The 21,701-nt window shown below is 42.4% G+C and overlaps 1 protein-coding gene across 1 annotated transcript; it reads right to left on the bottom strand.

The window, feature by feature from the left end:
* Nucleotides 1–3,121: 3,121 nt before the first annotated feature.
* Nucleotides 3,122–21,459, bottom strand: pxb. The gene is made up of 5 exons (XM_017247915.3): nucleotides 21,324–21,459; nucleotides 16,757–17,149; nucleotides 10,914–11,026; nucleotides 6,043–6,280; nucleotides 3,122–4,954 (listed from the first exon to the last, which is right to left on the bottom strand). The coding sequence occupies exons 2-5, from the start codon at nucleotides 16,979–16,981 to the stop codon at nucleotides 3,596–3,598; spliced, it is 1,935 nt and encodes a 644-aa protein (XP_017103404.2). The 5' UTR covers nucleotides 16,982–17,149; nucleotides 21,324–21,459; the 3' UTR covers nucleotides 3,122–3,595.
* Nucleotides 21,460–21,701: the final 242 nt, after the last annotated feature.

Here is a 21,701-nt window from a genome sequence, read left to right as displayed (position 1 = left end):
CTTTGTTTTATTCCTGATTTATTCAAGCGATTAATTGGCGCAAAAAGGCCATGAAGCTCTAATGTTTGATTTATCTTTTATGTTCTTAAATCTGGATGCTGACTTTTGTTGTCTAGGTCAGTTTCCTCTACGATTTGAAGGTGAACTTGAACCCAAGTTGGGTGACATTTGAGGCCTTCCCAGAATTCAATTAAATAATCTATGCGATCCATTCAAGCTTATTGTGTGGGATGGCTGGCACGTGTAGGAAGTAAGTAAAAATAGAAAGAGACTCGGAAATGAAAGCGAGAGTATGGTTGGTAAACAGGAATTTATCATCTCTCTAGTAGCTATATACACTCAACTAGCACTTTCCCTGATGTACTAGACTTAATTACCTAGAAAAGCCCTGTCGCTTGTGAAAAGCCACTGTGCTCTTGGCAGCCCATGGAAAAGTGCAGCCCATTGACAGAGTAAAATAATTAAGTTGTTTATCTTAATGCACACATATCCCTAGCACACTGCCACTCACATGCTGCAAGTAACTGTTAATTACACCACTAGCTGTATGCAAAGCCCCAAGAAAAAGGACGAGAAAGGCAGGAAGAAAGTGCAATGCAAACTTTCTATTAAACTGAGTCGTGCAGGCGTGTTTTCTCCCTTCGCTCCACACGCGTTCACCCCCACGACTCTTAGTCCTGGCCCGAGTCCTTGCCCAAGAGTGCGCACTGCGCAAGCCAATTTAAATTTTAAAATAAGCACATTAACTGCATGCACAAGCGCTAAAACAAACCCAGCCCACACTTTCCCTCCTTTCGGGCCACACGCGCGCATATTTAATTTGCTGCAGATTTACGCCTTCGCAGGGCCTGATGTCTGGGAAAGAGGGCGGAGAAAGTAGTAGGAACAGGCTTGGATCCTGTCTTTGCATTTCCAAAAGAAAGTTTGCTTTTTGGTGACTGTTTTAATTATTTTCCACGTCCCGAATCACTTTGCAGAACAAATAAAACACTTTTTCTTTCATATTTCATAATTTGATTTATGTTTTGGGTTTTTTCATCTCGTTCTTTTAATTATTATCCATATCTGCTTATAGAAAAAGGTGAAACTAATTGTTAAATTGGTTTTACAAAAAATTTATAAACTAACTATTTGTTGGGGCGTAATTAATTAGTTAATCATTTTGTTAATTTAATTGATATTCATATTTTTTCCCATTGGGACATCTGTTTACTTCGATTAACTGCCATTAAACATTATAAATTCGATTAAATCGCTTTTTATTTTGCTCTCTATCGCTGCACACAATTGAAAAGATCATCTCTCCACACTCCCTACATATAAAATCTAAGCAGTTGTAGAAAACTATTTAGTCGGTATACGAAAGATCCTTACAAAGAGTCATTGCCGTGATATGCTATCCGAAAGTTATCAGTAAATTAACAGGAAAACAACTATTTACATACAATTCAATTGAATTCAATTTGATGCTTAAGTAACACAAGTATCCAGAGACCCTTTTTAACAATTTACAATTACGATTTAATAATTTTGTTTTTAAGTTTTATGATTTTTTTCGTTTGGAAGAACTACAGCGAAAATTTCTTATTGACTTGTCCGTATGTACAACTGGCGATGGAGAAAAAGTTCTTATCGAGTTGGATTGAAGTTTAGGATAAAAGTTTGTGGTATTAATATAGTTTTTGTACTGATATTGATAGTATTAGAAACCAGGTGTGCTATATTACATAAATACGATCGCTGATATGTACGATTCAAAATAAGATCGAAAATAATAGATAGTAATTGGACAGAATAGCGAAAGCATAGGTTGAGAACCATATATCTAGTTAATGTTTAGGATTAGTCCTTGTAAGCTGCTATCAATTTTTGTTGTCACTCGCTCGATGATTGTGCTACTGCATTTTGTTTTCGGGGTCTGTTTCATACCATATCTATATATTCATAGGGGGCTTTTCCAAAAATCACAACGACTTAATCTTGATCTAAAGCAATTATTGCATATCATATGGCTGATGGCTGAATTAGTAATCTAAGCTAATTTAGTTATCCGTTAAAGGTTCTACTTTTGGAAGGGGATGTCTAGGGACTGGCTCTAGTCCAAATCCGTATGCTATATATGTACTATATGTATGCTTATGTATGTATAGACTACGGTTTATAGGATACATTGCATTGTGCTCATATTAGAAAATTTAACATTTCGCTTCCTCACACACAAATTCGGGGGAAGTACGGGGGACTATCAATGGATATTTCTTAGGGGGCAGTGGGAGGTGACCCCCCCGCCTGCTATTTACAATTCTGATACAACCTAGGAAGTGTCTCATTTTAGTCGCGGGGTTCATTACAAGGGGGCACCCGCTAAAATTGTTCACTCGATATACCTATGGGTGTTTTTTTTCTGATTTTCTTTTCGCATTTTGCTTGGATTTCGCATCAAGTTTTAGTTTACAAAGCTTTACCAACTAGAGTTTAGTTTATACAGTTTATTATTGTTTCGCCATTAAGTAAAATATGTTTTATATTTAAACAGTCTTGATTGGGCCTTTCGATTTCAAAAGGCATAAAATGCATTTAGGTTGTTAAAATAAATTAAATAAATAAATAAATATATAATCTAGTCAACTATTAATCAACAGTAACTAATCATAATTATTAATTTGTGGAGAATATATGGCCTGCTAGGTCGTGCGTCGGTGTCATGGTACAGTACAGTACATAACTGCTTGGATTTTTAGCAGAACGCGTTGAGACCACAAGCCAGAAACTGCCATATCTTATTCGGAAATTTATTTCCATTCAATTTATTTGAAATTTTTCTTTCTTTGGAACTTTTGTAAAACTTTTTCAGGGAAACTACCAAGTCCTTGTCAAACTGCTCTGTTATTAGAATTGCTCTGTTAAGGGTTTAACATATTTCCGTTTCCTAAAAGTATGCAACAATATTGGTGGGTGAATGCAACTGAAATTCTTAAAATGCCCAAAAGAATGCTATAAAAAAATATATATTTAACTAAAAAAATTAAATAAAAAATCAAATAATTTGTAGTTTTTTGATATTTTGGTATATTTTGATGACCAACTCTGGCCAACTCATTTGTGAATCCGATTTCTTCATCTTTTAATCTTTGCTTAAAAACTAAAATAACAAACAGAATTAAAATATTTAACTTAACCTTAATTATAGACATACGCTCTATAATACACTTTAAATTAGTTCGAGAACCTAGTTTTAAGTTTAGTTTAGCTTTATATTGTAGAATTTGGCAATCACATTGGAAAAACACTTAGGATCTATAAGTTCTTTGCTTTGCGGCAAGTTTTGCTTTTGAAACAGAGCGAAAACTTGTTGGTATGGCAACCCTCTTTGATAAGTCTATATATCCAAGATCAAGATACTTTGGGCTCTCTCTGGATCGAGTTTAGATCGAGTTTGGATCGAGTAGTTAAATATCTATTGCTTTGACGATGTACACGCAGGATATTTTTTTGATATTTAGTTCACTTAGATATGACTAACTGTACACGGTCCTATTTACACGGAGTCTCTAAGGATATTACTTTAGATTTAATTTCGATATATAGGATGTATCTACGCCGGTGAGAGGTTGGCGGATGCATTGTTGTTTTCCAACTGAGATGCGACGGTGGAGCAGGCGGGGCTGTTGTTGTTGGGACTGGTGGCCCCGGCACTGCTGTGGGTGGAGTTCTTGGCCACCGCACCACTGGCGCCGGTAGGAGTGCCCTTGGAGCCCCTGGTGCCGCGGTTCCAGCTAAAGTTCAGGGCCGCACTCAGCTTGCTGGCCTTGGGCTGTGTCTGGAGTGGCATTTGGGGCTCGGCGAGATCGTAGTCCTGTCGCCCAATGGAGCTGGCCGGCGTGTGGTGGCTGTAGCCCGAATCGGAGCCGAAGCTCGAGTCACCATAGGGGTGTCGGTACTCTCCGCCAGTGGGCAGTACGGTCGAGGCATAGGGGCGGGCAGCTCCGGCACTTTCGTAGTAGTAGTTGGCATTATACATCATGGGTTCCGCGTAGCCGTAGGATGGTTCCTGGGGCAGGGGAGCGGCATGGATGCGGTGGTGCTGGTGCTGATGCGGCGCCAATCGACGATCTACCATCCGTGGCTGGGTTCTCGCCCTCATGGTGGCCGCCATCAGGCCGCTGGCCGCACTCGTAGGATACTGCTGCGAGCTGCCGGGATACCGTATCCTCTCCCTGTAGATGGTGGACAGTGGCGGAGCCGGAGCCTTGCTCAGCTGGGCGTTGATCCGGTTCCTTCGCTCCACTTCGTGCTCGAGGGTGTTGTAGAATTGGGGAGCCGTGGAGCGAGCCATGTAGCCCAGGGACATGAGATTGCTGCGGTTGTCGTAGAGCGGTGCCAGGTCGGCGATGTCCGCGGTGGAGCTGCTGTTGTTGAGATCCGGATCCTGGGCGACCCTGGGTTGCCGGGTGCGGGAAGTGCGTCGGTTGCTCACCGACCCCGAGGCCAGTTCGTGGTTGTTGTTGCTAGCCGACGAGGCTGTGGCCGTGGAGGCATCCTGACCCGTCGAGGAACCGCTGCTCAGGACACTGTGTCGCTCCTGGGTAGTCTGCTGCAGGCTGGCAGAGGCTCCTGCTCCACTGGAGGTTCCTGCCGCCGCATTGCTGCTGCCACTTGCACCTGCCACCCGCTCGTGGTAGGGTGTGGCACCTGCCGCCGCTGGTATGTTCGTGGCCTCCTTCTGGAAACTGCACTCGCCTGGCAATGACAGTTCATCCTCGGCGAAATCATCGTCGGAGTGCAGTGGTGGCTCCGACTCGCCATCGGAATCAACGCGTCCCGGTCCCAGTTCCTCGTAGACGTTGTCGTTGGACCGATAGGGATCGGGTCCGGGCGAGGAGCTGACCAAGAACGGGGGCGAACGCGTCATGGGATAGCCGCTGGGGTAGTGGATGCTCTTGCCCTGGAGCAGCTGTAACAACAAGAAGAGAAAGTGGCACAGTTAGTGATTTGTAATTAAGGAAATGGTATGCAAAGGAGGTGCTTAAGGGGGTGGCTTCACTCTCACTTTCTGAGGGGAGTCGAGACAAAAATGCAAGGACATTTTTGCAGAAATACTTGGAATAGGAAGGAGGAAAAGGTTGTTCTTGGCGGCAAGCCGCTTAACAGCCACATACCCTCGGGCAGGACTTTGAAATGTGTCAGGCCGGAGGACGAAGGAAGAGTTTGAAAGGCAGTCGAGCAGCATAAGCAGTTGTTAAAACAGAACCGAGCTGACAAATGCAAAAAACGAACTTAAAAATGCCACGAGAAATGAATAATAAATAAGCAGGACTAACCAGGAAAAAGGACATCGCACACCGAACAGTTAAGGTATTAAAAGTAAAAGCTCAATATCAACTTTTTCAACCACCGATCGGGTGTTTTAAACTGGAGGCAAGTCACCATAAATTGAAATGTGGGCCAAAGGCTTCCCTAAAGGACCTGTTTATCAGACAATAAAATAAACACACTCTTTGGCGCATAGGGAGATTCCCGGCCCGCCAAAAGCACAAAACTCGAACATAAAATATGAAAAAAAATGGAAATAAAAGCGCGGGGAGCACCACGTTTCGGGTCAGAGTTTCGCAAAAAAAAGCCTTCAAGGCGTCAGAGTCGTAAAATATTTAGGCATACAAAAGGAGTTGAAATTAAGCCGAGACGAGCCGACCCGAGACTCGCAGGATATGCCCCACAAATACACTCACGCCTTTTATGAATATGTATGTCATGTCAAGTTCAAGTGTAAATTGAGGCATACAATGGGCATAAAGGGCAATGGACATAAATGAATAATATGCAGAAAGGGATATCCTTGAATGCCTTGAATGAAGGAAGTGTGGTGTCGTCTTACAATCGTATTGGATGTGACAGGATCAAAAACAGGACCAGAAACCGAGACTGTGCAATGTTTTGACAGCAATTGTCGTAATATTTGTCAGTTCGAGGGTGGGAATTTATTTAAAAAAAAAGGATATAAGATATAGGATATAAGATATATGATATCTTGCAGATACTAACCTCGGAGTGATGCTGCTGATAGTGATGATGATGGTGGTGGGGCAACTGATGATGTCGGTGCATCACCAACGGCCTGTGGTGTCCCAAGTGCGCATCGGGATCCTCGTACATCCCATGGTGGTGGTGATGATGGTGCGCCGAGCCCAGGGTTCCGCCGCCGCCCAGGGGCATGGCTCCGTTAAGGGGGCCGCGAGTGGGTGTCTTGCAGGGCAGGAGGTTCTGCACCTTCCGTTTGTTTCTGCAAGAAAATAGAAGTTGGAAGAGGAGATTAGTAAAGTGTGCCACAAGAAGAATGATGATGATGATGTAGCTCGGCTTTAGCAAGCATCTACCCCCCCTCTGCCGGCTAATAGAGCCATAAGTTGCTCTTGGCCAAGCTGAAGATAAATCGATTTGTAATGACCAGCAGAGAGCCAGCAACCTTGATAAATGTCAGGTAAACAAGCCAAGACTGCGCCTCCTGCCTCCTGTATCCTGTCTCCTGCCTCCTTGGGAAATTGCCCAAAACAATTTGATTAATAAAGAATGCCAGAAAGCACCGCCAGGAACTCCTCGCACACCAAAAATTCAATTTAAATGAGCACAAAGCGACATCCATGTCAGAATGATGATGAGCTGAGGAATAAGGAGCCAGGGAACGACAACCGCGTGCCATGAAAATAATGAACATAATTAAGTGTTGCCCATGGCAAAGAAAGCAGACAGCCTTGAGAGGCAGAAGCCCATACCCACCCACCATAAGCATAATGAAAAATGTGAAATTAAATTGACGCCACGGCACGCCACGTAACGGGCGGATGGATGAGCAGCAGCCCAACATCCTTGTAATGTCTTGTAGGTAAACATGTTGCGATGCCTCAGAACGGAAGTCGCTCGTAAAAACTCTCAGCAAATATACACATATGTAGGTACAAGGTGGAGAGGAGGGCTAACTGTCGCTTGAGGAAGCGGAAGGACATTAAAAATGCCTGCCTCGAGGCCTAGACTCGAAAAATTTAAACAAATATACGACTTGCGATTGATCTAAGATACGATTCAGAAGCCTAATTCTTAAATCTTGGTAGGTCTAAGGATGTTAAGGTATTCCTTGGTCCCCTTAAGATTTCCGGAAGCTGCGAGAGGGTGGCTCAGAGCTGTCTTCCTTGTAAAATATATTCTTAAAAGTAAATTAAATAATGCGGCATGCCACAAGCCAAGCCTTGACTTTGAACTGAGAGCGTAGAGCTGAGCGTGTGCTTCATTTCATTTCACTTACAAGGCGTAAAAACGAAATCAAGAATCCAAAGTGGGAGGATAGCTAACCCTTTGAGAGGCTTGTTGTTTGATTTCAAAGCGTTATGGCCAACTGGCCATAAAGAGCCACCACGGCATCCCCCAGAGTGTCGTACAATTTGGCAAGAAAGTAAACCATTTGTATGCCCCATGTAGTACGTATGCATGCCAGCCAGGGGTTGAAGTTGAAGCTTAAGCCGAATGCGAAATACCTTTGGGGGGCAGGCAACAGCAACAGTAACAGACACGGCCATTTCCTTTTGGCATAAGCAATTTACAATAAAAAGTATCTGGCAACCAAAAGGGGCAACAATGTTGCTGCGAGTGTGTTGGGGGGAATCTTTTATTTATGAACTCTGAACTAAACTTGCAGGACTCCCATACTCTCTAGCACTGTTGGGGGTTGCAAGCCCAAAGCCCGGCACGTAAAAAAGTAAAAACTACAAAGGGCACAAAAGCAAATAGAGCCAAAGAATGGATAGAAGCTTCAGACATATTCCCAAGGAAGGTGTGTGCCAGGACTTTGATATGGAAATTAGATAGAAGGAGGGGGTGGCATCTAGAATCTAGATAAAGAAACTTTAAGAACTGAAATGCAATTGATTGGAAAAAGAATACTGACTTCAATCAGCTAGAAACACATCTAGTTCTCTAAGCTTCTAACATTTTTCTTAACCGCGCTTCCCAGGCATTAATTACGTTTAAGCTTCAAAGTAAATGCCAGTTGACTGTCTGCCTTAGGTGGCTTAGGCCACAAAACTACCGCCGCCACCGCCGCCACCTTGGTGGTCAGTGATCCACCGCCTCGTACTCGCTCTCCTCCCTGGGATATGACCATTGCATAATTTCACTGCAGTTGACCGGTCAGTCGGTTAGAAACAAAGCCAGGCCGACCGCAAAGCCAAAGCCGCAAGCCATGGCATCGAGTTACCAGGAAAAGAAGAAGGAACAGCTGGTATCAGGAGGCATGAGTCACTTACTTGGCTCGTAAGCTCCGAAATCCGAGGGTTACATTTGATTAAAAACGAAAACAAAATTGCCAAGGCAACAGGAGGGGACTCTAATAAGGTTAGATTGTGATTGTTATGGCGTACTTGACACACCATGGCCCCAGACAGCCCAGCCGTCAGGTGAAATTGATTTTATTTATTTAAGAGTCAACAATGTTAATGCCGTCATAACTTCTTTTCGGGGTTGCCAAGGAGGCTCCCTCCTCATTTAATATGAATGAAGAAAGCCTGCCATTCGGCATGAACATTTATTGAAATATTATTAACTGAGGGACAATGTTAACAATTTTAATAACAAGCTCTTCAGATTTTTTTCGCATCATTTTCAAGCCACACATGCAACACATGTTGCATTTGGGCTTTTTTTTGCGGAATGGCACTCGCAATTCGTGTAATTAATAAAGTTCCAATATGCAAACATTTGCTGTAAAAGCGTGCTGAAAACACTCTGGTGGTTTATTAAAATAATTAAGGTAATTACCAGCGGAAACTGAGGGGCTGCAGCGGATGGGAGAAGAAAAATACCGCGCCGGCCTAGGGCATCATAATAAATGCAATTTATGGTTTGAATTTTAAATGATAATCGGTGAGGTTCTTTTAATGAAAATATTTTTGTAAAAATTTTAAAGCCACAAAGGCATCTACCATAGAAGGGCATTCGTCACTGGTATTTCTCGAGGCGGCATTATGATTATTTGATTTGATTCGAGGCTCGAACAGATATATAAATAAAATTAGTTGCTATTTTATTTATGGATTCTCATAGTTGTGTGTGTGCCAGGACACGCAACAGCAAATACATAAAAGCAAAAGTAATGTGCCACATCATAAATGCCACAAAAATGGCACGCACACACACATACAGACACAGATAGTAGGGCTTCAGGGGTCAGACACTTAAAGTAGATCCTTCTTGCCACACACACACAATCACATGCATAGATAACTATGTAATAAAGATGCCCGTTTGTCCTGTTCGTCCTGTTTTCTTTTTGCCTTTGTTTGTTGCCCCATCGCCATAACCTCAAAAATGATGAAGCACAACAATAACAAAAACAACACTCTAGCCGTGCGTGCGGTCAGCAAACTTTAATGAATATGTATGAAAATCGCTTGTAGCATCTGATGCCTCCTCCTCCACCTACTCCCCGCCTAGACCCATGAATATTTCCGGCCAAGTTTTGTGTATCGCCGTTGAAAGGAAAATCGATTTTGGGTCTCTGGGAGCTCTGGTAGCTCTGGGTCTTTGGTGCCCCAACACTTGTTGATGTTAATGAGGGGCCCTTGGCTGCCCGTGGAGGGAAGGTCCATGGTCCTTAAATTTCACATTCAACGCAACTGTGTAACCCATTAAAGCCGTCCAAAAAATGTGTGGATCCCGGCGTAAAGCTTTAACCTTGCCCCAAGCCGTTATCTAGCTCTCTGGATCTCCATCATATACATGGCACATCTCGTATACCCTCGCTTGTAAAAATCTTTTGCAGCTTTTCTGGCTCTGTTGGCACACTGCATTACATGCAAACAATGTCCAGGGCTTGTTTTTCATTTTCCCTATTTTTTTCCTGCCTCGGATGCTGCCTGCCCCTCTTTTGTGGTTTATTTCTGCAGCAGATTTCATTTCGTTTGCAATCTGACATCGTTTTTTTCTTATTTTCGGTTGTGAGGATGTATTATTTTTTTTTTTCGTGGAGACCGTAAAAGTAAATTGTTTTATATCTTTACTGCTGTATGTTTTTTTTTTCCACCCACCCACTAACTAAAAGTTGATTTGTGTGTGAGGGGGTGTGTGTTTGCTTCTACCATTTCTCACGTGCTTTTTTTCTTCTATATGGCTGCTGCAGCAACATTTATTTAAAATTTCAATTTAATTTAGTTTCGGTTTTAAGTGCACCCGCATACACAAGCCAGGACTAACACCCATACTCCTGCAAACTGCAATGCCATGTAGGTCAGTGTGGTCCCGCTCAAAAGTAGACTACATTAATTTTCGTTTGGCTGGTGCGCGCTTTCGACAACTCTGGCAAATGGGTTTTTATTTCCCCGGGTTCATTTTCCACGTTTTTTCCATGTTTACATACATTTTTGATATAGTTTTATAATGTTTATGCATTGCTGGCATTTTTTTTTCAGGTGGCGCGAACATTTATGCGGCCCAACACTTTTTGGTCAGAACCGCCTGCATAATTTGCAAGTGTTGGTACTGAATTTATTATATTTTAAGCTTCTAGAGAGTTGATTAGCTCTTAAACTCTTGATTATATTAAAACTTAAGATTAAAGACACTCCGCCTCTTTATCTCAACCATCTTCCCCTGGAAACTTTTCGTTCGTCTTCTGCGGTCGGAGCCACATAAATCATGAAGGCAAAAGACCAACATGCAACATGTTGCAGGCACTGGTTAACGCCTCTTTTAAAGTTGCGCCGTGGCAGGAAAGAAATCGGGGAAAAAAATAGTTGCCCAGAAGGGGACTGGCCGCGATAAAAGCCACACAACGCGATACTATATACTAAGTGTAGTGTGTGTGTGTGGGCCTCTAAAGGCCTGGTCTAGGTAATTGAGTCATTGCGGCATCTTGGCACTATACTTACTTCCAAACGAATAGCGACGAGAATAGAACAATCAAGACCAAGAGCAGCGAGAACACGGCTATCATGGCTGAGGTGGCCAGGGACTGGCTGCTGTACAAGCTGGCATCCAAGATCTGTAAAGATATAGAAATGGAAGGCATTAGTCGGGGGGGAAGGAAAAGTAAAAGTTAATGCCTGGTCTGGTCGGGGCTCAACTCAAACACAAAGCCATTTTGCATATAAACAAAAGCCAACGCACCAAAACCAGCCAAGAAAAAGAAAAACCCAATGGAAAGAGGAAAATATTTTGGTAAATATGCCTAACGAAATGCAAACAAAAGCGCAGCGCACGCGACTTGGGCTGTTAACCTTTCGGTTACTTGGCGTTTTCCTCGAGAGAGTTTTGGGGGATTGGGATTGGGATTGGACCAGGGATTGGGCTTGGTAGACCCGGGAAATTAAGGTCAGCTGGCAATTTGCTTTTGGATTTATGCTTGGACATGCAAAAATAATGAACTTGCGCGGAAATATGGGGGGGAATTCAAAGAGATATACCCACAAAACTTGATTTGAAATGATTTTTTTGATAAAACCTTGTCTATTTCTGAATAAATTCTGTTTCAAAAGACTGACATCTTGCTTATCTTCGCTCCGCCTCGCACCTGTCACCTGTCAGAAAGAGAGATAAACCGACTTTCCGAAATATTTTACATTAGAAGGTGTATAGATATTTTTTGTTTATTTTTTGGGAGTCGAACTTGAACGCAAATGCATCTGTCGTTTTGGCTCAAAAAGCATCCCGGTTTACGCAGCATAAATCACTCAAAAACATGGAAAATATTTTGAAAGAGACGGGGCATAAAGAGTGCGAAAGAGACAAAGACAAGGCTGGCAGCTTGGCCAAACACTCGAATTGGGGTCAAAACTTTGACAGCTGTGCAAATAATTTCGTCGGCGACTGTGTGTATGCATCGATTGGCTCTCTCTTTGTTTTCCTCCAGTGTATGTATGTATGTATGTAGGTTACACTTTAATTTATAATGCATATTACTAATTTATTAAATGCACTTTTCCCAACTTTTCAATTTTGATTTATTTGCCCACATCAAATACAAATATAAACGGCCCAGTTTTGCGGAAGCAGCAGCTCTCACAAAAAGCAATCTCAACGCTTATCATTCTGGGTAATTAATCATGCACTGGCACTGGCACTGCCATGTAAATATTATTAATATTTCATTGAGAGAGATGGAGAGAGTGCACTATAAACAAATCGAAACTAAAAGGGATGAGGAGGAGTGTTCTCTGGCCCCCGAGATAAGCCATAAAAATACTGACATCCATCTGGATGGCGAAATTGTTTAAAAATCTCGGAAAATCGAAAGCTGCTCGCATTTGGAATGCTTATCACACAAACACACAAAAATTAGGAAATGTGTATATTTTGAAACCCATTCCAAAAGACAAATCGCAGGGCCCCAAACTCAATACAAATAATAATAAATTAAACAATTATGTGCGGCTGAAGATCGGGAAAGGGGACCACAATCGTAATCAAGTTGATTAATGAGACCTGCCGCCAGTCTTTTCTTTCGATTTTGGAGCATTGGTCTTTAGGGGAATGGCTAGGGGGGGGCTCTCAAAAATTGTATTATTTTTGTCTTAAATGGAATACATTTTATTAAATAATTTTCATCGCGACTATAGCTACTGGCACTCCCTATTGATTTTGTAGAAATCCCACTTGCGTCATTCAATTTTTTTTCCCCCCCTTTTCTTGGAAACCGAAACAATTTTCTTTTGTCCCGCCCTGGCAGCATTTTCCAGTCAACTTTGAACTGCATTGTGTGTGAGAGGAGCTTGGAGCTTGTACTGGTGCGTTGATAATCGATAAATCCCAAATACACGCGTTTACCTATGTTTGTAATGCTCATTTTTTGGGGCCAGTCAAATAAATGAATGGGTATGGGTATGAGGCTGGGTAATAACTTTACACATTGCGACAGTTGTCGATTGCCACCGAAACCGCTGCCTCCAGCTGCCTCACGGATTAACCCGTAAGATAACAAAACAAAAGTACTACTATACAGGGGTACTGAAACGCTGAAAGCAAACATAGCCGCATTATCGATACCAGGCCGGGTCGGGCCAACTCTACTATTTGCCCAGATAAGCAGTGCCACCGGTATGATTGAAGGCTTTCCATCCTAGGGCCCTCCGGTAGTCGCTTCGGGGCATTCCATAAATTAAATTAAATAAAGTACCGGCAGGGGGTGGGGAGTACAGAAAAAAAAGGAGTAGACAAATACAAACACAAGAGTTGGAAAAGATAAGAAACGCAGTTTTGAACGATTTATGTTTTGGAATACATAGGAACTTGGCCGATAAAATAATTAAGCCCTCCTTCAAGTAGCAGACAACAAAAGCCATTAGCCGGCAGAGAGTAAAATTATGGCATAAAGTTTACACCCTACTCTACCCAAAAAACAAAAAAAAACAATAATAAAAAGCAGGAATAAGGCAAAGTGAGATTAACGCAGCCAGTGCTGCAAAATGCTGTTTATTTTTATGGTAATGTGCGAGTGTGACCGTGTGTTTGTATATGCGTATTTTTTCAGCTTTGTGGCAACTTTTTAATCATGAAAAATCACCAAGGACGCAAGGACGAAAGGAGGCAAGGAGGCAGGAGGCAGGAAGCCAGCCAGGCAGCTTGAGTAGGCCATAAAGTGAAATGTTTGCCTTTGACCCAATTTTTAAGTGTTGCCAAAGTGCATAAAAAAAAACTCTAAACGAGTGGGTGGTGGCAACATTGTAGAATGAAGTTTTGTGAGGATGGGAATGGGGGGATCGACCGTTTGGCAAGTCGTCAAAATCAGTCGTCAAAACCCTCGCACCTCTTCTATTAAGGAAGGGGGAGGCCATTTGGAAAAAGTTCTCACCGCCGCACTGGAAAAACTTTAAAGTTAACAACTTTTCTCTCGCAAAGTCAAGCGCGCATTTTCATTTTCGTGCCTGATGAGAAAAACACAAAAGTTTTGTCGGAGAATAAAAGGATGGTAAAGGAGGATGGAACTTGCAACAAGCACGTGCCACTTGCAGCAGCCATAACAACAACAACAATAGTTGCCTGCTTTGATAACATGGCGAAAGTTTTTCGAACATGCGATGCATGTGTGGCATGGCGCCTTTTTTCAACACCACCCTGCCACCACAATCCGCAACTTTGATTCTACAGCACGTGCATATCGACAATCGACCCAACTCCTGAATCTATATAGTATATATATACTATATATGCCTCTTCTGGCCCGTTTTGTAACCACTTGGCGGTGCAATTGTTTGGAAACAGCCCGTGATTGAGACCCATTCCCCTTAAGAGGTTCCGAAGCTGTAATGAGTTGGGAAACTAGTTGGAGCTGAGAGGGTCTAAGTTGGGGCAGGTAGTGAGGGTAAGGAAAATTGCAATGAGAAAGTCTCTATTATTTACTTTAAACTTTAAGTTATGTTTTTTAAATATATTCCCACATATGAAAATTCGCCCAGACATTCCTCAAAGGTCGGCCCCGAAAAGTATCTCTCGGATACTTCTGCCACTGTCTGCAGCTGTGTCTGGCTATGTCAACTGTAAACAACATCAACACTAAACATTAACAACAAAAGCAACAACATTGTCATTCTATGCCAACACCACCCCACCCAACACTCTCTCCTTCTTTTCCTTGAAAAACCAAAAAGCCAAGAGTTGCCCAAAAGCAGACTACATATACATATATATCCTATACTATATATATCCTACGCTGAAGGATGGCAAGTAGCTAAGGAATTTCGCATTCTCACGACATTTGATATCAATGTCATGCTATTTGCTACACACCCAAGTCTGGATTTTGCAACCCACCCGAACACTCCTCCTCCACTCCTCTCCTCCTCGGTTGATCATCTTGAACAGTCGCTAGACTTGAAGGAAAAGTTGAAATATTTCCCAAGGAAACCAGGAAGCGAATGCTGGAAAAAGGATTATTTGCTGCCACGCCCATTGGAGCAAATCAGAAGCTGCTTGTCAAGTATTTTTCCTCCACGCACTCACACACACACGCAGACTCTCGCTTCGAAATTTAATTTCGCTTGTCTGGCAAGGATGCCACTTCCGTTTGCCTTTTTAAAGGTTTTTCCTTGGCTTTTCCCCCATTTTTCCATCCCATCTCCCTGTTGGCAGTTGACAATTACACCCACACACACCCCAAATTGGCACAATTCCCGTTAAACTTATCAATCTGAGAGAGCTTTCCTTGCCAGGACATGCCATGTGTGTCCTCGACGCTAATCCATTAAATTGATTCTCAAACTCGAATTGATTTTAAGCTGATTTCGTTGAGATTTTAATGTGTTTACCTGGTTTATATTTTTTTGGTAATACCTATAGATACTATAGTATCTAGTATCTGGTTGGTGGAGCATCGTGAGATACAGTTTGTGACATAAACTGCATGTTAACATTAACATTTGATTTGTCAGCATAAATCAAGGGAGCGACAGTCTCAAGTGCCCACACACATAATGCTCCGAGTTGAGAGATGATATGAGGGGACCACACACAGATCCGGTTTATATAGATACATTTTCCCCTCACTCTCCCCCCCATATTTATTTAAATTTTTCATGTTGAAAATTAAGTGGAAAACACTTGGACTCTCGACTCTGAAATGGAGGTGGAGTTGGAGTATCTTTTTTTTTTTGTGTGGGGCACGTGAAATATTTTTTGTAGCAATGACCGCGTGCGTGGCTGCGGTGTTGATATGTGGAATTTGATCTTTGTTTTACCCCAGAGTCCCCTCCCCCACTCCCCTCCTATTCGCTGCCACCCCAGCCTAAACAAACACTTGCCCCAGATTAGACGAGGGCCCAGTTACAGTTTTTCCACATGGAAAATTATCTATCTTTCTGTTTCTATTTTCTATTTCTCTTCAAAAAAATTATATTCTATTTTTTTGTTGGATTCTTGGTTCTGCCATTTTTTCTTCTATTTTTTTTTTTTTTTTTGGTTTGTAACCGCTGACAACCTTTTAAAGTTGAGGGTTGATTTCGGGCCATATGTTGCCGGGCCGAAAAATGCTTTTTGTTGGCACTACAGTTGTTGTCCTTTTTGTGTGGCTGCCGCTTAACTTTTCATTGTTATTGTAATTTCTGTGACTGTCCAGGAGGGTGGGGATGGTCATCATCATCATCATCGTCATTGAAATCTCGGGGCAGAAACAGTCGAAGGAGCAACAGCTGTTACTGCGGCAACTGAGAAGGCCAAAGGACTTGAAAGGAAAACAAAATTTGTTTCAATTTTTAAAGTGATTTCTTGCCACAAATTGTGTGCCACAATGTGTGTCCTTTAAAGCTTGATGATTTCTCTTTTTTGGAATTTAATTTGGAACTTAAATCGAACAGATTTTCCATCATGTGCCGCAATTGTGTCGACCTGCCAATAAATCAATTCGCGGCCACTCAACTGTTAACATTTGTGACATGTAATCAACGCTCTTGCAACGTGCCACGCCCTCCGCTTGCTACAACCCACCACTTGAGCCTCTTTGTTATTGTAATATGCATATAGGACATAATTCAATAAGGCAACATGGATTTCTGACACCTTTCAAGTGCGTAGAAAAATCAGGAAAGCCAAACCACTTGCAACTCGTTTGGAGAAAATGCCAACAGCTGTGCCAAAATGCAGGCCTCATTACGTGGCCCACCCGAGAGGGTTGTTGCACCACCAGGACCACCCCTGGGTGCATGCAACGCCCTCGAAATTATAATCAGCCTTTAGAGCGACCGGGGATTTGTGATTTTAAAGAGATGGGTAGTCCAACACTTACCGGCATGGCCTGGCAGACGTCGCTGTCCCACTGTTGCTGCGCCATTTGCTCCTCGTTGCAGTCCTGCGGCACCACCGTGTACTCGGCCAGGGCCGGCGGTCGGGGCGGTGGCGGGATGAGGAACTGGGGTGGCGGGGCCAAAGGCATGCCCGAGCAGTCGTCGCAGTCGAACATGAAGAGCTCGGCATCGGAGAGGTCCATCATAGTATCCAGCATTTTCCACATTGAGTTCTGGTGTTCTGGTGATTATCGGGGGAAGTATCGCCTCGATCTTTGGGTGATGGGGGATTATCTTTTCAAGATTCGGTGTCGGTTTGAAGTTGGGCTGCGTGTCAAATTCGCTGCCTGATCGCTGTCATCTGGACAGCCTTCATCGGCGGCCTGCTGGAGCTGCTGAAATAAAAAGAATAAAGGACATTCGTTAGATACATGACAGTGACAGTGCTCAGCGTGTGTCCTTGGGTCCTTTCTGTGGGCTAATTATCTCACACATGGATGTCGGGGCACGTAACAATTCCAGGGTGTATCCCTATTTGCAATTAGCCTCATCCTGGCCATTTATCGGCACACACGCTTGGATATCCACCCAAAAACACCTCCCCTAAGCTGGATGTTAATTTTTATTGATTTTTTTTAATGCGTTTCCATTTTTTGCGATTTATTTTTATTTACTTTGCCAGCCAGGAGCCTCTCCTGTCCTATCCCCTGTCTATTTTTATCCCTTACCCTGATGGCCTGCACCCTCTGAATCGTCCTTGCTTTCTATTTCCATTGCTTTTATTATTATTATCCCTTTTTTTGGTTGCGGTTGTGTTTTTTCTTCACACATATGCTGACAAAATAATTGAGAAAAAACGGTTGACTTGGTGAGACGACCTATTCGGTATTCGGGGTTCAATTGAGTTAGGATTGGTGATTGATGATCCTGTGACTCCCAGTAGGTAGGTAGATTTCAGATCTAAACTTGAACACTTGGTAGCTGTTTCTCCACATCTGGCTTGTTGTGAGAATGTGGGGTAGTCCTCCAAGTCCAAGGTTGGAGACTCTGGCTTGGTCCAACACATGTTGCCAGTTGGCTTCGTTTAATTAGCTGACAGTTCTCGAGAGGAGTCTCTGCAGTCTGATAAGATCTCTCACAAAAAAATATACACAATCGAAGTGGATGTGGTTGTGGATCTCTCTGGTTGTGTGTGCTGTCTTGCAATCAAATGTAAGCCGCTGTTGACATTGGAGATTAAAAGATATTAAAAACGAAGACGACACAACGAAGGCCTCAAGAAGGAAGCGGGAGTCTTGGATATAAAACACAATGACAAACAGACGGACAGACCGACGGACAGACGGACAGTCAGACGGACACACAAAACATGTCAAAGATGAAATGTTGTAAAGAAAATTGAATTGAATTGAAAGTCCAGAGCAGACCAAACTAATAAATAACAAAAGAAATCCAAAAAAAAAGAAAGAAAATAAAAGTAAAGACTGGGTTTGGGTTTCCAACTTAAAGCTTTAGTTTTTCGCTTAAAAATCGATTGAATTGTCTCGTCTGGGTGATTAACTTGAGGAGACAAACCCAAAAAATAAAAGAGAGAAAGAGAGACGGCCAGGAATAATGAAATAAATCGTGTTGAAAAAGACCCAAGAAGATCTCAGAGAGGAAACCCAAAAAGACAGAAATCGATTTGTTTTGAGATTAAGTCTGGGCCATCCTCTGCCTTGATTTTATTCAAGGAGCCGGGCTTAACTGAAGCGTAAAACGGAAATGCCATGGCCAGTAGAGGCTCGCAATGGAAATCAAAGTCCTAACCGTCGAATCAGGTACTTGGTTGGGGGTAGGATGAGCAATTAGCGTGGGTAACTCCTTGGATGGATCTGCAATCAAAGGCAGGCACCCCAAAAAGCACTTAGATAATTGTCTTAAAGCTGCCTGGAATCTAGAGACTCCCCCAGTTGATTTCTCAGGCACTTCAAGGCAACCAATTAAAGGGTCTAACCCTTCTTGTTGAGAGAAATTCCACTCTATCTACTTTCACTTTTCAAGATTTATTTCGTACTCTTGACAAAAAGACAATTGCGGCTCAAGTACTAGAAGAACAGCTGGCTGGAATCTGGAATCTCTATACTTTATACACTCCCCATAATTGAATTGTTTAAAAAAAAAAAGGAAAATTAGATGGACAAGGCCCTAAAGTCAGGACTATCGGGGGTTGCTATATATGGCTATATGACTCAATTGGAATTGGGTGCGTGTCGGTCAGGTAAGGGAAAGGCATTTATTAGCTACAATGATAAATGTTCTCCAAGGATGTTACTAGGTATACCTCTCTGTATAGTATACCTTTCTCGACCGACCGACCGACCGCCAGTCTATGTGTAATTTTAATTCGTTTTGGGTCGGGCATAGAGGAAATTGATATGGGTGCCTAGACGGGTCTGAAAAAACTAGACTCAGGTAGGAAATTTGTCTCTAGACTCTCAGTTTTTTTTCTATTCACATATTGAGACATTATAGCTTGGGTATTGATAGCCCGGCGGGGGACTGTCCGAGCTCGATAAGTGGAACAAATGTGGCAGACAGTTGTAACTATCCTTGGAAGTGATTGTTGCAAAATCTGTTAAAGATATAGGCCTTGAGTTTATGGGTCTCGGTAGAGTATTCTCCAAAATTAAAGACCTCTTTCTTAGCTAATCTTCAAGTAACACAAATTACCCAGCTCTAGCCCCTGCTACTTTTGAGTTAGTTTACATATCATTTATTATTTGTAGGCCAGCTAGGGTCCTGAGGTGTTTGGTCTACTAACCAAACAAACTTGCCACGCCCCGAGGCGTGAAGAAAAGTTTTAAAAATAAAAGCAGGGACTAACGCGTTGAGTTGTTGTCCTGGCGAGTCAGAGGGAGATGCAAAGATGACGGCATGTCACATCAATGTCACTCAGCATTAAGTCTGAAGGAGAAGGAGGCATGTCCTGCGAGTCCTGCGATAAAGTTTTTTCTTTTCTTCTTTATTCGTTCTTCTCTTCCACGGCCTCCAGGCAGCAGAGCGTGAAAAACAGCCTCCCGTAGTCCCTCCAGCCCGTAGGCTTTTGGTCCTGGGCCTAGGCACCAGGACTTTTCCGCCTCGCTCTGTTCACGCGATAAAATTACAAGCGTATAACAAATATTTTGCTTTGTGTTTACAATTTCTTACTGCTTAATATTCCGCCGCCTCTTCCTACACTGCTACACTTTCCACTTCTATACCATATAGACTACTAGAGATATAGAGACCCATTTGCATAAGATTCTTTGAGGCCGTTTGAGGTCTGAGTCCAGGTATGGGACTAGTAAGTAGCTTAGGCATATGCCATAAGTTGCCCGATTCAATGAGCTTGGGAGCTCTTTGATGGAGACATCGCCTTCAAAATTTATGGCTCAGCTAGGGAGAAAAACCCCCACTGGCTTATAAATTTCAACTAAACACGGTAGGAATACTAATTAGTTGAGGGATTTCATTCGAAAAAAAGGCCCAAAACCTAACAGCGGAAATCCTGTGGAAAAAGGGCCAACATGTGTACAACTCAATTCCGAATTAAAATTCAATTTGTTGGCCAAAAACAGGTAAAATGCCCAAAAAGGTTCTCACTCTTTCACTTGCTGTAGTCCTCGTACTACCCACGCCACTCCAGATCCAGATAGAGTTGTTATTATTATTTATATCCACGACGGACACGATTCCCGTTTAACAACTCATTTAAGACCAGATCTTATCGCGCGATTGCGATCTTTGCGATCTTGGATCTCTCCGAAACAAGATGTATCCATATATATATATGCTCCCCAACCCCCAGTTTAAGACATAAATTTTATTTTGCGTGAATTTATGAGTTGTGTTGAAGACAGGCGGGGGTGGTTACTGGAAGAGCTGGTGGAGCTGTTTACTTAAGGATTTACACGACTGGTAGAGAATCGAGGAGGGAAAAAATAATGAACTTCGCTTAGTGCACTTGTTGCTCGTTCGCTAATAATTTAAACAAATTTACAGAAGAGAGTGTTGTTCTTCAAAGGCCGGCAAACAAAGGTGTCGCCGCAACTAGTATTTGGTTATAATTAAAGTTCTTACTGCCAGTCTTCAGTCTTTTGTCGGTTTTCTTGGCTTTGAAGAACCGAAGAAGCCGCCAGGGGGAGATTATTGTTTACATTCTGCCACAGAGCCAGAGATATCTCCCTCAGAGAGATAGTAATTCTATCTCTAAAAATGGAATTGTTTGGAAATCAGATATAATCCTTCACTTGCTTATTTGAATAGTTCCCAATCCAGCCAGCCCCACTTCCTCTCATAAATATAGCTTTTTATGGCCTTTGGGAGTTTCCGTTTTGTTCGCACTCTAAAGATTAGAAAACATACATTTTTAATAATATTATTTTTTTGGGAAGTAGTCTTGGACTGATAATTCCCTAATCAAAGCCAAATTCCGTTGATCTGACCTAAGAAGCGCCCACAGAAGCTCACACTTGAAAATATCGTAAAATCCTAGTAATCCGATGGGTAAAAGTTTTCAATTTTTTGTCGCTTTCCGGCTTTTCTTACCCGCTTTTCTTTATTTTTTTATACACTCCGAAGAAAACTTTGTCTCAAGTGTTTCTCTTTATGTTTTTTTTTAAACTTATTTGTCGTCACTGAACACTGAATATTTGTTTTATATTTATTTTTAAAACATTTACTATATGTTTGCACGGCGCGTATTGGTATGATTGGTTTTTTTTTGTTTTGTTATTTAATTAAAATTATTTCTTGTATATTTTCTGGTAATCCACACACTCGGTACGCCTCAGTCTTGAAATATAAGTTTCGTATTCCGTTCAGAATTTTTTTTCTGCTCGATTTTGTCAGACAGAGCGCGGAAGCGGACACGTCTGATTTCGTCGTCGGCGAGTTGAAAACTGAATTTTGAAATAATTTCGAGTC

Source organism: Drosophila bipectinata, chromosome 3R (genome assembly GCF_030179905.1).
Source record: "Drosophila bipectinata strain 14024-0381.07 chromosome 3R, DbipHiC1v2, whole genome shotgun sequence".
Lineage (NCBI taxonomy): Eukaryota > Metazoa > Arthropoda > Insecta > Diptera > Drosophilidae > Drosophila > Drosophila bipectinata.
This window is presented reverse-complemented; position numbering and strand designations above follow the sequence as displayed.